The sequence below is a fragment of the Limulus polyphemus genome, unplaced genomic scaffold (assembly GCF_000517525.1).
Source record: "Limulus polyphemus unplaced genomic scaffold, Limulus_polyphemus-2.1.2 Scaffold618, whole genome shotgun sequence".
NCBI classification, from domain to species: domain Eukaryota; kingdom Metazoa; phylum Arthropoda; class Merostomata; order Xiphosura; family Limulidae; genus Limulus; species Limulus polyphemus.
In genome coordinates this window covers 1-19062 of record NW_013666228.1, presented here as the reverse complement: position 1 = coordinate 19062, position 19062 = coordinate 1, and the positions used below count along the sequence as shown (strand labels likewise).

At 33.7% G+C, this 19062-nt stretch overlaps 1 protein-coding gene across 1 annotated transcript in view; it reads right to left on the bottom strand.

Annotated features, from left to right (window-relative positions):
* The window catches only part of LOC106459492, a 46819-nt gene extending 33149 nt beyond the window's left edge, over positions 1-13670 (bottom strand). The window contains exons 1-2 of the mRNA XM_022385996.1: positions 13590-13670; positions 5475-5664 (exon numbers count right to left, since the gene is read on the bottom strand). Of these exons, the coding sequence (XP_022241704.1) occupies positions 5475-5664; positions 13590-13670 (271 nt within the window). The remainder of the gene's footprint in view (positions 1-5474; positions 5665-13589) is intronic.
* Positions 13671-19062: the final 5392 nt, after the last annotated feature.

Below are 19062 nucleotides of genomic sequence, written 5' to 3'. Positions count from 1 at the left end.
ATGAATGAGGTTTAGTGTTATTTATGTCCTTATCATCTATGAATGAGGTTTAGTGTTATTTATGTCCTTATCATCTATGAATGAGGTTTAGTGTTATTTATGTCCTTATCATCTATGAATGAGGTTTAGTGTTATTTATGTCCTTATCATCTATGAATAGGTTTAGTATTATTTATGTTCCTTTGAGAGAGAAACTTTAAGGAATGTCTGAAACTTAATGTATGATCTATCTACTCAAATATGTGAAAACATACTTTGAAAGATGAATGACCAAAACCTCATTCCAAAGCGATGGTAAATTCTGGTAGAATTAACCGTTTCACATGTTATTTCACTGGTATAGTCACTTGTTAAATATTATTTATGTGTCCTGCTCAAAGTGTAACTGGGGTCTGGAAAGCATGAAATAACTGGATGTTCTCGGATTATAAGAAATGATCAGAGTTCTCTGTATTCATGATATTACCATTAAACTCTTTTAATGTTGCCTTAACAGAAGAGGTTGTTGATATATTTATGTAACATTTAACAAGCCGGCAAAGATACATATTATATATTAGCACGTGCATTAAATGCTACTTTGCAATAGTTTCTCATTTTCAATAAAAAATTCAAAAATGTTACTATCATTTCAGGGGCGTAACTACAAAAGATTTTCAGGTGATTTCATTCACACAAAGTGAAATTTCGTCAAGTACAAATTGATTATCTCACTACTAGTAGTGGTTCTTAACAGAATTTTATTAGTTAATCGTTGAGTATTTTTATTCACACAAATTGAACTTTCGTCAAGTACAAATTGATTATCTCACAACTAGTAGTGGTTCTTTTTAGAATTTTATTAGTTAATAGTTAAGTATTTTTATTCAAACAAAGTGAACTTTCGTCAAGTACAAGTTGATTATCTCACTACTAGTAGTGGTTCTTAACAGAATTTTATTACTTAATAGTTAAGTATTTTTATTCACACAAAGTGAACTTTCGTCAAGTACAAATTGATTATCTCACTACTAGTAGTGGTTCTTAACAGAATTTTATTAGTTAATCGTTGAGTATTTTTATTCAAACAAAGTGAACTTTCGTCAAGTAAAAATTGATTATCTCACAACTAGTAGTGGTTCTTAACAGAATTTTATTAGTTAATAGTTAAGTATTTTTATTCACACAAAGTGAACTTTTGTCAAGTACAAATTGATTATCTCACTACTACTAGTGGTTCTTTACAGAATTTTATTCATTAATCGTTTATATTCACACCTGTCAGATTGAAATTGTTTTTTTACCACTGGATGGATCTTACTAATTGTTCGTATGTTTACGTTACCGTACAGTTGATCTCTGTCAAGTCTAAATTAATTATTGCAACCATTGCGAACGCGTATGTTTGTATCTTTGGTTTAGCGCAAAAATAGACGAGCTACACCAGTTTTCATATATTCGTATATTATAATAAGTCAATAGTCCGTTGAATTATATATGATCACCTAACAAATACAGTGTCTCTAGAATCGTGTATTATATACATATAACACAATAAAGTACTAAGAGTTGATATATCCTTTTCAGAAAATGATCTAAACTTCTTTATTATATCTGAGTTGAAATGCTATTTTTGTTATACGTTTTGTACATCTTATTTGTGGATTGTCGAATTTAGAAGTACGTGTGTATATGTTCAAAGTAGAACAAACTGGCACGGTTGTTCTCCGTTATTAAAGTGTTCCATTTTTATAAATACTTGTACTGTCCAAAGTAGTTAAAGTTTATTAAAAAATCCTTTTCAAAGAAAGTCATATGCCTTTTGTTTTATCGAGATAATTCCTGACCATGAAACGTTTAAATTCTAAGTATTATAAGGCAAATATAAACACACAGGTTATGTTTACCTCCAAGTTATGTCTTCTATTTGCATGTGTTTAAATGGCTCTAACACTAATGTCATGTTTCTTTCATCAGTTATGGTGGTGAAAGAAAATATTTCGTTATATTACACAGCTTGCCTATTTCGCAAAATAAATTCATGTTAGTTATTTTTAAAACACATAAGTAAATATGGAGTGCTCGTGGTTAGTGGAAAACAACTCATACACCATACACATCTTTGAAACTATTGTCTAGCACAGAAGTATAAGGGCAATATGGTTAATAACACTTTTGATAGTGCTCTCGCTGATGACGTCACGAACAAGTGCGGGACTGCCCTGGTTACGTTAAGAATTAAAAACAAATGGAGTAATGGTGAGTGCTACGGTATTTGATTAATAAAGTGAAGAGCTGATCTGCGGTAGGTTTAAACTAATCGATATATCAAAGGAGGAACCTAACTTTTTGTAGTATCTTTAAAGAATCATAAAAGGAGAAGTATTTGGATTACTGATATTCGGAAAGAAAAATGAACTCCGTCATTCCATTTCTGGCTATTTGGAAAGCATTTCATCACAAGTAGACCAGCATGATGAATTTCTTTTATTATTCTAAAACTAATGTTAGCTGCATTAGTGCATATTTAGACGATACGTAAAGAGAGACTGGCAGAAGCCAGAATGAAAATTAATTATTGTGATAGTTCCGATAAATTGAACTTTTGATTACTTTACAGAAAAGCTATCCGATCATCCAAATGTGTTTTGCTTTACATCGAAGACTCCTAATAATATAGTTGGATGGGAGTGAATGAGTTTTTCTTGTTAATTCAAACTATAAGTTACATGGTGTCTTTAGCACCCGTGGGTGATAATAATGGAGTTTCAATATTGCAAAAATAGTACATATGTAACATACAATCATTATGAACCATAACAGTTCTTGACCAACATTAATTAGTAAAGTTTGTGATCTTGTTTCATTATCAATGAGCTATCTGTGCTGCTCCAACCTCGGGTATCGAAACCCAGTTTTTAGCGTTATAAGCCTTCAGACTTACTGCTGAGCCATTGGGAAGCAGTTGATAAAGATCGTCATTCCAAACGTGAAAGAAAAAGAAAGTGTGTAGCATTAATTGGTTATATGTCTACAAACACACATCCAGCAAGATTAGGATGTTCAGGTTCAGGTATGTGTGTTTGTAGACATATAACCAATTAATGCTCCAGCAAGATTAGGATGTTCAGGTTCAGGTATGTGTGTTTGTAGACATATAACCAATTAATGCTCCAGCAAGATTAGGATGTTCAGGTTCAGGTATGTGTTTTTGTAGACATATAACCAACTAATGCTCCAACAAGATTAGGATGTTCAGGTTCAGGTATGTGTTTTTGTAGACATATAACCAATTAATGCTCTAACAAGATTAGGATGTTCAGGTTCACCGATAGGATGTAATAAGTACGTATTTGTTTTTGTTTCTTTTGTTTAAAATTGCTGTTATTAATGGGGTAAAAAAAGTGTCATGTCAGTGAGCAGTATCCTTGACTATTTTAGCCTGGGACTTATAATTACTGTTGGTGGGCCCGAGGAGGCTTACAAATACTTGTAGCAATCACAGACTCATACTTTCACTTTCATTTTATTGCCTTTTGAAATAAGTTGTATGTATCTGAAGAAGTTTGAAATGATATAATTTCAATTATTAAGCTTCATGGACTGATTTTTCCCTTACGCATATAATTATATCCTAACCATAAATTACACACACTATCTGGCTCTGACTGTTTTAACTTTGATTACTGTTGAGCATGTATCTGATATCCAAATTTTAAGTTTTAGAATATATCTATGTCAGCATAATTTAATTACCCTTACCCTTCTATGCAGTTATAATGACCATTCTTCCACCTTTTCTCAGGTATACCAATGAATGATATGGCCTTTCAGCTATAACACTGGGAACGTCTTGCCTTTATGATACAATATTCTTTATCAACTTCGTGATGGTAGCATATTTGTAGATGGCCTTTCAGCTATAACACTGGGAACGTCTTGCCTTTATGATACAATATTCTTTATCAACTTCTTTTTAACACCCGTCGTTCACATAGTAATTGTAACCTATAAGCTACTGTAGGCACTCAAAGATTTTTTAGTGTACTTTTCTGTCGTTGTAAATACCCACAAGTATAGGCATTGCAATGATGGCTTTTTTGTTTTACATCGTCCATCCATATTTCATTGGTAATTTCATATGGACACTCCTGAGCATCAGTAAATTGGAACTTTGCAACATAACTTTTTTTTTTTTGCAGCATGATTTAATATCTCCGAGTAATTAATGTTTTCAGTTACCTTCCACAACTGAATTATTATTCATTAATTTGAACCTTACCAACAGCAAATACGCTTACCCTGCAAATTGTGTGTCACTCATGGTCAGAGCAGATCCAGAACTCAAGATTTGTGACGTTATGTATATCTTTAAATATATTTCTATAATTTTTTTTGTCAGTATTTGATGTAATTGATTTTTACAACGAATAATAATAATATCATGATAGTAAAAAATGCGTTAGACAAAACAAACTTTGTAAATTAAATTCGAAAACCTCATGAATCCTTCACCCCTGAAGAAGACAAGTCTACCTAACGAAAGCGCTAGGGTTTCATCGAGTTTCTTTGAACTTAATGATAATGTTATATTATTTTGCCATTTTATTATGCACGGATAATTATGGTGATAAAAATTATTAATGGTTTGAATTGAATATAAAAAAAGGGAGTGTTAATATGAAAGGCATTTTACTGTAATTATTACATGCGCTTTCATGGTATTGAACTGATAAAAATTTAACAAATGAAGTCGCCGAAGCTAAAGGAGGTATATATTTAAACAAAGTAAAAAATTATTCATAAATTTGCTATTTTCCGAGACAACACAACATTATTGTAGTTATTTGAAATCGTGATACACTATTCACCTGAGTTCACTAGATCATTACCAGCTGTGTAGAATAATATTTATAAAAACATTATATAAAATATTGTTGTTGTTTCATCGCAAAGCAACATTACGGGCTATCTGCGCTCTGCCCACCATGGGGAATCGAACCCTGGATGTTATCGTTGAAAGTCCGTAAAGTTATCTCTAATCCACCAGGGGACAAACATATTTATATAACATAATTCATATGGTACACGCTCTGTGATAACTAATACCAGAGGAAAAGCAACAGATGTGTTTAAATGCAATTAAATATATATAGTGTAAGAATTTTGAAATTAAAAAAATGTAAGAATAGAAAAGCACTCTGGTTAAAATTAAAGCCAACAATCTGCACCTCACCTCGTTAAGACGATTTTAACTTTGGAACCATAAACCCTTTGAATACAATTGTTTGAGATAACTAGTTTTGTTCATAAAATGACAAACATTTTAAACTAAGTTAAAAAATAAAAATATTCATTCGTTATGAACTAATTTGTTCGTTAGTTACTTTTTCCATTGAATTATTTTATGTTTAACATAGTGAAACGAGGGTATTTGAGGATAGTATGTTCAATATACAACATCCTGAAAAAAGCAACTGCTACTAAAGGCTTACTTTCTTGTATATTTTGAGCAACTAGAGCTTTTCTAAGTCCGGCTGGTCCGTAGTTCCTTCTCAGATTTTTCAGTCTTTCCGGCGTGCTGTAATATGTTTGATAAAACTGCTGGTAGGAAGTTGAAGGTTCATTTCTCTGTCTTTCATAAGATTCCTCATAACCGTCACGTGGTGACTCGTCAAGCAGTTCCTTTATTAGATACATAAATATTTGATGAATAATTCGAAAAAAAAAACAACTAACAAAATTCAAACCGGAGAGTTAAATATATACAGTTTAATATACAACCACGTTTAAAAAGATCTCGTAAGTTTTGTCAACATCTAAGGAAACAGTAAACATAACAAAATAACGAAAAGAAACTAAATAGCTCCTTTTAAAATAGTTTAAACAAAAGATACTTTTAAATAATTATAAATACTTTAGTATCACCCACAAACGGGTCACTACAAAATAAGTTTTGTTTTCAAATATATATATTGTTACGACAGCGGAAGTCACGTGACGTGCTTGAGTTTCTCGAATGATCAGGGAAGTCCGCGTGCGTTCGAGATGCCCTCTTCGTTAGTATATAAGCCTGGCAGAAAAAGCCAGCTGAGACATAGCTTGTGAATTGCTGTGATTTATAGCGTGTATTATAAAAGTTGTTAAGTTAACGTGACGAGAAACGTACTAATTGTGGAACTACTGTGTACTAAAAGTTTGTATTGGGGAATAATAAACTGGTTTAATCAAGAAAGGACTTGTATGGCTGAAGATCCTCGCAGACATGTAACAATATTATTCGCTGTAAAATATATTTCTCAATATATCTCGCTCTCACAGTGTCACAGATATATAATAAAGATCCTTGAATAGAATGTTTGATACAAATGACACTTGAGTCAATGAGCCTTAGAAAATAATCATAATCGAACGATAGTGGACTATAAAGTCAATCTGAAAAATATTAGACTCCGATTATTTTGCCAATGTTTTAGAACTAGCAGTCCTATAGGAAATATTTTCTGAAAAACCTTACAGGTGTGTTATATTTAATTGAAAACAAATATCCAAAGCAATAAAGTGGTGGTAAAAAACGTGATTTTTTTCAGATTTTCAATTTTTTTCTTTTTTGGTGTTCAACTACTGTCGTAATCTTGATTACCGAAACATACGCTCAAATTGGATAATTCCGCATTAAAAAGAAACTTGAAGATTTAAACAGCAGATAAAGTTCTAGTGAATTAAATTTGATACCGTAAAACTGGGCGTGGCAGAATATTATTATTTGAAAGAATGGGGTGGAAATACCAGGAAAAAAAAACACGCACGTTGTCTCCTTTACAGCAACAAAGATACTTTATTTGTTGATATCTGTTGGTAAGTCTGATAAGTATACCTTACTCAAACTACATTAACCGATATCCACTATGTATAAAATAAAACTAAAGCCGCGGACTGACTATACCAAAAACTTAGCTGAACAGACTGGACATACAATAAATATAAAAACAAAATGTCAATATTTCTAGGTGGCACGATTAGGAACAAGCTTAAGTTTTATCCCGTTTTTCAGGCCAATGACCAGATAAGGCTATAAGGTCCCAACAGACAAACAACAACACGTAGGCAGTCTAAAATTAAGGCGCTCGACTCAAAACCTGTGGTTCGTGAGTTCCAAACCCATCTCCAAAAATACTTGTTGTATCAGCTGTGGGGGTACTATAATGTGACGGTCAATCCCATTTTTGTTGGTAAAAGAATAGTGGGATTGACGTAACATTATAACACCCCCACGGTTGAAAGGGCGAGTATGTTTGGTGTGATGGGTATTCGAACCAGCGACCCTCAGATTGCGAGCCAAGCGACCTAACCACCTGGCTATGCCGGGCCTTTGAGGGATAATAATACTAAATTTGTGGTTCTATCCAGAATTAGTAGTATATTAATCGAATAGATTTCAAGAATACTACGTCATATGTTGTTATCTTTTTTTTAGTAAAAGTAAATATCAGTTTTTAAAATATTTATATATGTATGCGTGGAAATATATCTTAAAAAACTCAAGCCTACAGTTTCTTTGTTCCATAATAACTTAACTGATTTCTCTTTAGTACCCCCCCCCCCAGTGGCACAGCGGTATGTCTGCGGACTTACGACGGTAGGAACCGGGTTTCGATACCCGTGGTGGTCAGTGTACAGATTGTGTAGTTTTGTGCTTAACTTAAAAAAAAATTCTCTTTAGATGCTTTGGTTGTTTTTTCAACGCAGAGCTACACAATAGACTCCCAATTCTGTATCCACTGTGAGGAATAAAATCCCGGATTTTAGTGTTGTTCTTAAGTGATCGGAAATGAATTCTATATTTAGTACAAGTGATCTTGTATAAGTGGTCCTGGATCAATGGAAATGAGTATTTATTAGCAACCCAACTCTTAATTTTTTTCATACAAATTGTTCTCGAGCTCAAAAGCTTTGTTACTGTAGTTTGTACAATAGAATCAATGATAGTTTACTTATGTTATTTCACTATACAGAATATGTTTTTGAAAATTCTGAGTACTGGACGTATTTGTGTGTATAAACATTTAAAAAAAACGGGGTGTATATAGATCATTTAGTAGGCGTTGTGACCTGCAGTTTCAATGAACCGTTTATGGTCAATAGTATATGCATTTTGACTTTTTTTTTTTGCAGTCACGTAGATAGCGTGATGCCATTGAATACTGGTCACTTTGGAGAAGGTTATATTGTCGTTGCATGTTGACCGAATTTATTTCAAATTCACCAAATATTTGCGCGATAAGTTTAAGGTCTACGAATTTACAACGCTAAAATCAGAGGTTCGATTCACCTCATTGGACACAGCAGATAGCCCGATGTGGCTTTGCTATAAGAAAAATACACAAACATAGACACACACACACGATAAGTCTAGTTTTGCCTCTCGGCACTTACAAGCGGAAATACTAATTAATTTGAGTAAAAATGTAGACTCAAATGTAGAGTCAAATTTAGACTCATATATTTCAGGGTGCTTGAATAAATTTTTCTGTTCCATTTCATGCTTTATCAGAGAGTATCAAAATAATGGCACATTTTCACTGTTGCTTCTGTTATATATATATACATATATATACAATTGTGAGTAAAATACACCTTCCCTGAGTACGTGTAATGCGGTAACACTTATGCCACAGTTCAGTTTTAATAAGTACGCAATTGAGGCAAACAAACCTGTTCTCATTATTAAATTATTGCATTTCGTCCAATGTTAAAGTCAAGTGATTTCGAGAAGCAGTCATGATTATCTCTTTATTTTCCCGCAAGTAAATCGTTTCGAATTGATAATAGAGTTTTTTTTATAGATAAATCACTTGATTAAACACAATTGTATTCATCAATAAAGTAAAAAAGAAATTGGTCGGTTAATAAAAATTCTTTATTTTGAACTTAAATTATTACATTTCATTAAGTGTGTCTTCCGTTAGGTGATGCACACGTGTGGAAGTCCCTTTAGAAACTAATCACTCAGTGCATGTTATGTTGAGACTTTCAATGTTTTTTAACCTGCCTTTTTCTTTTTTAAAACGAGGCTTAGAATGTCAGAAAGGGTTTGTAACTAGACTGCCAAGTTAAACAGGCAATACATGTAAAAAGATGCATTTTTAAACTGTTCATGTACATCAAAGTTTATCTCTTTCCATTTCCTTTTTAATCTTTAATTTATCTGAGTGAGGTTTTTCTCTAGTCAATTAACGGAGAGACCTCCATGTCTGTGGCTGTCTGAGTTCTGACCTTTCGAAGCAATGCTTAGTTCTAGGAATCTGCCAGAAGCAGAGCATTCCTAGCAGCTGTCACACAAGTGGGTTTATATATATATATAGACATTTACATATTCTTTTTCCTGTTTACACGATCCAAAAGTTAACATACACCATAAAAAGTTAACTAGAGTTACATGAGTGTCTTAAGAAAGATTATTGACATATCTATAGAACAAAAGGAAATTCTCGCGCTTCGTTGCAATTTTTCCAACCACTATGGTTAACCTAAGTACAATAAATTAACCACAAAGTCCTATTGTTATTTAATATAACTATTCTTTACAAATAAATCAGATTATACTTATTTTTCCAAAACTATTTTTCCGAAAAAATTCTATAATGTTCAAACGTAATCTTTCTAACATCTAACTCAGCTGTTTGAATCTTACTTTGGTAATTTTTGTTTAGTTTTATAAATTTTTCATAGAATCTACATCATGATAAAAGCATGGCCTACGAGTGCGGCTGTGAGCATACTTACATAAGTTTTGCAGAAAAAGTCGTATTTCAATATCATGATAATTGTTGAAAATAGCAGGCGCTCCGAAATATTAATCGCCACGAGAGTGGATATTTTAGTTACATGTGTTTACAACACCTATACTTAACAACAAACTATTAGATTTCAAACGAAAGTTCTTTACTACGTCTGATGTGACGAGATTTTATATGAAGATTGTGTTGACGACGTAAATATATCAGCTTTGGATTTGATCGTAATGATTTACTAATTGATTCCAGTGCTGAAGTTTATAAGAAATTCCTTTATTTTTATGAGCCATAGAAACACTGTCAGTCAAGAAAACACCGACATGTAGGAAATATAAAAGTTACCCTAACACTATTCGAATGAAGATCTTATAGATAAACATATGTATAGGTGATGAGAATGTAAAATTCCAGGAATAACAATCTAGATTCAGTACGAAAGAAAGGTTACGAATTCTCGAACTGACATCAGTATTTTCTCAAACATTTGCCCACCAGTGGCTCAGTGGTAAGACTGCGTGTTTAAAACGCTAAAAAGCGGGTTTCGATACCCATGAGGTGCAAAGCACAGATAGTTCGTTGTGTGGCTTTGCGCTTAACAACAAACCAAACAGTAAAACCAACTAAAACATTTATGTTGAAACATAATAATGATATTAATATTAACTTCTGGTCAGTACAAACTACCTAGTTAGATCCAAATTAAAAAAATCAACCTGATAATGAATGTAGCTAAAAATTATACTGGTTCTACGTTCTTACTTGTAAAGATTACAATGTATTATTTCATCAGTTGCTAATGCTATTCTCCTCAGTTAACCCAGTAATATTTCCCAAGGTTCGAAAAGCGACAATAGTCACGTGTACACAAGTTTCTATAACAACAAATACAGCTGAAGAATGAAACGAATATTCATACTATCCTGTACGAAGAAATACCAGGGAAGTCATCGGACGCAGGGCCTAAGGATTTATATGCAATCGGGTTGTTGAAATAGGTGCTGTGAAACTGCCGTTGTTGTTCTTTAGATTGATTATGGAAAAGGTGCAGGAGAAAGTAGTGTGCTTGGTACATGATATCTTTATAAAAAAAGAGCCTTTTGCAATGAAAAATACACTGCAGGATTTTGTCAAGATACACGGTCGTTAGACAGAACATAACTGGACATGGCTACGCATACTGTAATGATGTGGCGAGCCTCCAAAATTATTTTAATGGTTTTGAATTTCGCGCAAAGCTACAAGAGGGCTATCTGCGCTAGCCGTCCATAATTTAGCAGTGAAAGACTAGAGGAAAGGTAGCTAGTCATCACCGCCAACTCTTGAGCTACTCTTTCACCAACGAATAGTGAGATTGACCGTCACTTTATGATGCCCCCACGGCTAAAAGGACGAGCATGTTTGGTGGGACCGTGATTTGAACCCGCTACTCTCAGATTGCGAGTAGAGCGCCCTAACCACCTGGCCATGCCGGGGCATTTTTTTTTTTTTATGTAACGTACTCAACCTCTCTAGAAGTTTCATTCCGTAGCTATAGTGTTACGAGTTAACATTTTTGAATTGTCATTTGATCCATATTGCTAACTGCATCTTTTATGATTGCCAAAGACACTGTTCTTTATTATGTAATTAAATCTAGAACATCAGTGTCTAATGGATGTTGTATGATAAAATCTGTCTGCGTTCAAAATTTATGTTGTCTGTATGTGTAGTTCTTTTTTATTGAGGTAGCTTTCTGAAATCAAAAATGGATACGTGCCAAGTCAAAACACATATCAACAAGCATTAAACTAATTAGTTACAACAGCACCAATAATTCATCGTACTTGCCTGGTGTATCATAATCAAATTATTTTAAAGAAAATAACTTGTTTTGAAGATATATATAATTTTATTCTTTTGTAGTAAACGTGAGGTCAGTTTTGTAATTGATAACCAAGTGAGAGATGTCCAAGATTCGGTTTAAGTAAATGATTGGTTTATAACCTGGCCACCAGTTCGAAATTTAAGGGTTTCTCGTTGCACTATTTGGAACATCATACATGTTTATTTCAGTTTAAGTCCTGGAGGAAAAGGCTTTTATTGAATTTGGTTTTCTTCACTGCCTCTGTGAATGTAGCTCCCCAGTGGCACGGCGGTATTTCTGCGGACTTACAACCCTAAAAACCGGGTTATGATACCCGTGGTGGGCAGAGCACAGATAACCCATTGTGTAGCTTTGTGCTTAATTACTAACAAACAAACACACAAAACTGAGAATGTACTTTTCCTTTGTGCAAATTTGAAGAAAAAACAATCCATAACTTGGGCTCATATTTCGCAAAACTTTTGTTTTTTTGCTGAGCTTATTTGTGACTTCTAACAAACATGACATGAAACCTCAGCAGGATAAACTTGGAAATTAGTAAATTCACATTTTAAGTGTAACATACTTCTAACAGTTATAATCCTTTTCTTGAAGTGAATACAGTTCTAACTGTTTAGTTTTATAGCAGTTGTTTAAAAGGTAAACTAGAATCAATGTAAAACTATGCGCTTTAACAATTTTGAAAAATTCTTACTTTTCACTGTTGCAATAAGTAGTAAAATGTGCTTAAAATAAGTTTTGATGGCATTTTTTGTTACAAGTTGGTACCCCCTCCCCTGGATGCCTTAAATATTAACCCAACATTTGAATCATAGGGGATGCCATCTTCGCATTTTACATTAAAGGTAAATTTCAAGGTCATTTTAATGAAATATTAACCAATTTTGTATTTTTTACATACTTAGGACTTTACTAATTGTCAGAGGTAAAATGTTATATTACATCTAATTGTGTTGTATTTGACTCAAAATAATCAAATAGTGTAAACATTAGTTTAGTATTTAATCTTGGAGGTCATTTTCAAGGTCACAATGGTGAAATTATTTCCAAAATAATCAATTTTTGCAATGCTTTTGACATTTGTATGATGACACACGTGCATCTTGTTTCCATTATTGTTTGCATCTATATTGTATCTGTATTGTATCATTCTATCGTTGTTTCTATTGTAGCACATGCTACAAATGTTTTTTTTCTTTTCTTTCAGGTTCTGATATGAAACTAGACCATAGAGTTTAATCAACCTACATCATCTAAACGCAGAAGCGAAGAAGGTGAAATTTTCTATTGTATCGTTTGTCAAGAGGAGAGCAAGGAACCTCTTCGCCCTTCTCCTCAGAATTTAGAAAGGTTAGACTACTGAATGTTGCTGATCGTATAACTTGACTTTCTGAAAGTCATCTGTGGAAAGGGGGTCTTATCAAATGACATAAAACGTGCTCGCTGCAAATTCACAGCTGAGAGCAAACTGCAACGGCTGAGAAAACAATCTTTATCAAAGTATAAAACCAGAATGATTCTGAGAAGTGTGAAAAACAGCTAAAAAGGAGGGTTTTCAGGATCGCACAAGATGTGTTGTATGCAGTAGCTAGAAACAGGAAGTTGACTCAACACATGTGGGTAGTGGCCTTATTGTTCACCAGGCAACAACATCAGATAATTTTATCAACCTCCTTCATTCTACTGGGCATTCCAATGGCATTGATACTGTGCGCAGAACTGATACAACTATCGTCACTAATATTCTGGACAAGTTTCAAAAGAAAGGCGTCTGTGTTCCCTACACACCTGGTCACCTGATTCTTGCTTCATGTGACACAGATGAACATATTTTTCCCATACATGCCTCATGTCATATACTTTTCCTAACTTTAGGCCTGATATATTATCCAAACACAGTTCATCCATAATTTTATCTTGCTCATAATCCTCTTTGGCTTATCACTGACCTTTCCTATCTTATTCTGAAACTCTGCCCAACACTGAACGTTGTACTTGCCATCAACAGCATCTGCCAATTTCACTCTCATAGTAACATCTTTTTGTGCAACCTTTATTATCTTTTCATATACATTGAATGTTGCAACATTGCTTAATTGTTTACTGCTTTGTGTTTAACAAAACATACACAGATTGTAATCAAGCGTTTCACTGGCTTTTGGCTTGTTGCTTTAAGTTCTTCAACCCTGTTTGATGCTTTGATAAAGACTGCTTTCTCAGCCGTTGCAACTTACTTTCACCTGTGAATTTGCAGCAGCAAGGTTTATGCCATTTGATAAGACCCTCTTGCCACAGTTGACTTTCAGAAAGTCAAGTTATACGATCAGTAATATGAACTGAATCCGCATTTTTAAATTTTTTCTTTCTTTGGCAACATTCAGTAATATAGCCTTTCCAGCTTCTGATGGAAAGGGGCGAAGAGGTTCCATGCTGTCCTCTTAACAAATGATACAGTGGGAAATTTCATCTTCTTCGAGTCTGCGTTTTGATGATGTAGGTTGGTTCATCTCCATGGTCTAGTTTCATAGCAGAACCTGAAATAAAAGAAAAAGTATTTGTAACATTTGCTACAATGGAAACAATGATGGAATGATACAATTCAGATACAGTACAGATACAATGCCAACAATAATGGAAACAAGATGCAAGTGTGTCATTATACAAATGGAAGAAACATTGGAAAAAAGGCTTATTTTGATAATATTTTCATCATTGTGACCTTGAAAATGACTCTCAAGATCAAATACTAAACTAATGTGTGCACTATTTAATTATTTTGAGTCAAATATAACATATCTAGATGTAATATAACATTTTGTTTTCCTCTGACAATTATGTAAAAAAAATACAAAATTGTCTAATATTTCATTAAATTGACCTTGAAGGTTAAATACGAAGATGTTATCTCCTCTCATTCAAAACCTTGAGTCATATAGCAGACATCTGTGAGAGGTAAGAACTTGTAACAAAAAAATTCCATCAAAGTGTATTTCAGGATTTTGGCCGGCCGACTGCATTGCAAACAGGTTTATTGGCTGCATATATGTAATTTCTTTCCTTATTAGGAAACAGAAAGATAATTCGTGGATTAAATATGGCGTGGGGTGTATTGGGAGTAACTGTTTCCAAATAGCTCTTTTTTGTTTTCTAAAAATGTTTATATATTTTCAGATCTGCTACTAAACGGCGCTATTTCATTAAACAACCTCAATAAAATAGAATTAATGTTAAAAATTTAGTCTATACGTAACTATCAACCGTTCCAAACATCAACTGACATCTCGACCTTCTCGTATAACATGTTTGAATACGTCGTTATACCAAATATGTATCAATGCTAGGGTTCAATGTTACAGTAATGCCTGGTAAACTTTCATCACTGCTGATGCAACACAAGTAATGTTTTGATTTATGACGAGAGACATTGGTAGCGCCGCTAGGTCGGCAGACTTTGGTTCCACAGTATAGCTTTTCGAAATAAAACACTTATATACCGTATACTTGGGAGCTTTCGTTTTTATTTTTGCATTTCTTAATGAACTATAGTTATCCAATTCTCAAAGGATGACTGTGTTTCAGAACCACCATCGTGACAAATTCAGTCCTTACACGTATAACTTTCAATATAAAACGACTTAGTTGAAGGTCGTCAGGTCTTCTCACGCTTTAGAGTTCATTATACTAGACTACTCTATTGAATTAATTGTGCTCTAACATCACAAAAGGTCTTCATCTGTACTATTACTAACACTATCATAAGTTTCACTACAACAACGATGATGGTTTGATCTCTGATAATTGAGAATGAGGATTATTACAGCGATGTATTATATATATATATATATGAAAAATGAAAACTATTAACTGATATTCAAGAGTTATCTATGTCTGCCTGGGGACGCTCACAATAAGACTCTCTCTCTTATTTTGTTTGTTCAACATTAATGTAAAGGAAGAAACGAAGTCGGAAAGAGAAATTGTATTTATGGCAAAGTGGAAAACCAAACGTCTCTGTCTCAATATGCAACAAGTATCTCATTCACGGACAGACAGCACATCACAAATAAGAATATAGACGTCTTGTTACAAATAAATACTTTTTTGAATGTTTTTCTGAATTTTCAAGCGAATTGATTCATTTTTCTTCTAAAGTTAAAAAAATATGGGATTGAATGTCGACGTAGTTGATATATAAGTCGTATTTTCAAAGCTCATAATAAAACATTTACAATATTAATAGTACTGTGGATAATTATATCATATTTAAATAAGATTGATTCAGCAGTTTTGTTTTTGTAATGCCTTTTAAACAGCCTTACAACAAGTACTATGATACGTAGCACTGGGACTACGCTATATTACCGCTCATCCAATCAATGTGTGTCATTTATCAGTAGATGTGGACTGTGATGCCCTCACTTCTTCTATTGCCAAAAAAAATCCATACATATGCAATATTTTGGCAAAATGAGAGTACGACATGAAAAATGTGGCTAACAGGCTAGTAACGAGGAACTGTCATCTTTGTTTTGTGCCAAATGACATACCACACCAAATCTGTAAATATGCATCTTTGTTGAATAATTTGCTTTAATGACGCTAGGGAGCATTCTAGACTGAACAAGGTGCTACTAAAATGTAAGTCAGCTGGAGAACAGAGCTATATAGACTGATGTTACAATTACCCATATTACCTGCATGATTTGGTAGTGCAGTCAACAGTATGTCCATAAATAATTAACACAGATATACGTGCATTATTATGACTATTGTGTATAGATAATATATTAAACAAACAAAAAATAACTTTGGATGATTCTCTGAACGGTTAATAGTAGGCAGTTATCTCAAAGATTAATTTTCCCCTGGAGAAATTATGTGAACAATATTAAAAAACTGATGTCGCTTAATAACCACTGTCTGTTTATCTCTGGTTGTATGAGTGTCAGTAGCACCCTACCACTAACTATTCATACTAAAAATGTCACTTATAACTCACCCACAGCTTAAAGTGCGGGGAATACTTTTTGGGGATTGCACGAATTCGAGCCCGGCTCACTAGCTTCGAAATCCAGAGATCTACCACAGGGCTAAACCGCGCCCAAAAGAGTTGAAACCTGTACTAGCAGGATTATACACTACTGTAGTGATACATGCAGCTTATATTGTAACACCCTTTCGACATTATATCGGGAAGATCTGTTTGTTTCAGAATTTCGCGCATAACCATCCATAAGTTTGAATTAACGTACTAGAGGAGCGGTGGTTAATTAATAGCACATATATACCGCCAATTCCTGGGCTACTTTTGTATGTGCAATAGTATAAGCTGACCATAACTCTTTTAACTCATCCTAGGCACAAAGTGCGTAGCGCATATATGCGGCAACAGGTTAACGAGCCATGAATCATTAGATTCACAGTCCAGGTACACTAATCACTAGACTACGTCCATTCCATATCAGGAAGAAATTACACGACACATCTATATCATCAACGGGCTCATTTGTTTCTCGTTAAGCACAAAGCTATGCAATGGGCTATCTGTGATGTACCAAACATGGGTATCGAAACCCGGTTTTTAGCGTTATAAGACCACAGATTTACCGTTGAGCCACTTGGGGGGGGGGGGGGTATGATCAAAAGGAAAGCTAGAAAAATTTTTGTTTATATGCTTTCTAAATTTACAAAAAAAAATCATTTTACATAAATTCTGCGAACGTTCATATATTTACTTCGAGACAGTAATACAACAAGTCTTTCCCCCAACCCAGTGACACAGCGGTAAGTCTGCGTATATATATATAACGCTAGAAACGGGGTGAGAACAGTACTGATAGCCCAGTGTGTAACTTTCCGCTTATCAAATACGTACAAACAAAGAAACTCAAAGCCTATCTAAAGCCGACTTGTTATTGAAAGAACAACGATGTTTACATACATTTATTTTTTTAACGTTTTATTAACAGAAAAAGAAATCTTATATTCATAACTAATTAAATATTTTTCACGGCTTTAGACGACAAAAAGATTAAGAATTATTATCTGTAGTTGTACAAACACGAGACAAGTATGAACTTACACGGAATTTAATTTATTGATTCTAGTGCCTCACTTTACATCTGTATAAATATATTTCAGGACTTCTTTGTAAATATATATTAAGGTTGCCTATATCAGCAATTTGCAGAGGACATTGAAAGGACGGGGAATCATTGACGAAAAGGGCACTTTTCAAGCATGGTAAGGTCACCATGTTTGTTTGTTTGTTTGTGGGGGAGGAGATATTAAAGGAGACTATAGGGACTGTGGAATGCTTCTGATACACATAGGGTAAAAGCCATAGAAACAAACAGATCCCCTTTTATTCTAATTCGATTGGTTTTGTACACATTTCTACGCTATCTTATTACAATGGAGCTTGCGATGTATACGTCCAAAACTCGGATCTCGGAAACTACTGCACCCATCATCATCAATCATAAGTGGGTAATATTTTTATAACTAAGCAGTTACAAACAAAAAGGAGTTATTTTCAAATATAAAACAATAAAAAAAAACTTTAAAAACATTGTTTGTTTCTTTAGTGAAAATATCATGAGTGTTGCAACAGAAAAGCACTTTCATTGATAACTGCGTCTACAAAGAAATACTTCAATAAAATCTACTCTGTGATGTATTGCTGTAATGATAGGTTATTTTTAAACTTAAAAGTATGAGTACATTGTTGTAGAACTGTCAGACAATTCCAGAAAAGGCCGAATAGCCTTCCACAGAAACTAGCAGTTATACCTGCCCTGAGGGCGGCTATTTCTGCTAGTAAAACTAAACAATAAATTATTATGTAATAACACATCACAGCATATTAAAAGTATTTCTTTACTATTAAAAGCTGCTAGTCTCTATATATGCTATTAATTTTACCGCTGAACTCTTTTTTTAATTCCTAATAACTCGCAGTAAGCAAGATGTAAAATCAGGTGTATATTTTCATAGTTATTTACAATTTTCATGACTGAGACAAAAAGGCACTTTTGGGGCATAAGGGCATTGAGCCCACCCCCTCCCGTGAACGTCACTGTCTATATGACGAAATCCAAATGTTTAGAATCGAGGGTCGTAAAAGATAAGGTAAAAGATAAAATATTGTACCATTACTCGTGTAGTCACCATGCATTACCAATATGTAGTGTATGTAGTCCATTCATTAGACGTGTAGTCACCATGCATTACCAATATGTAATGAATGTAGTCCATTCATTAGACGTGTAGTCACCGTGCATTACCAATATGTAGTGAATGTAGTCCATTCATTAGACGTGTAGTGACCATGCATTACCAATATGTAGTGAATGTAGTCCATTCATTAGACGTGTAGTCACCATGCATTACCAATATGTAGTGAATGTAGTCCATTCATTA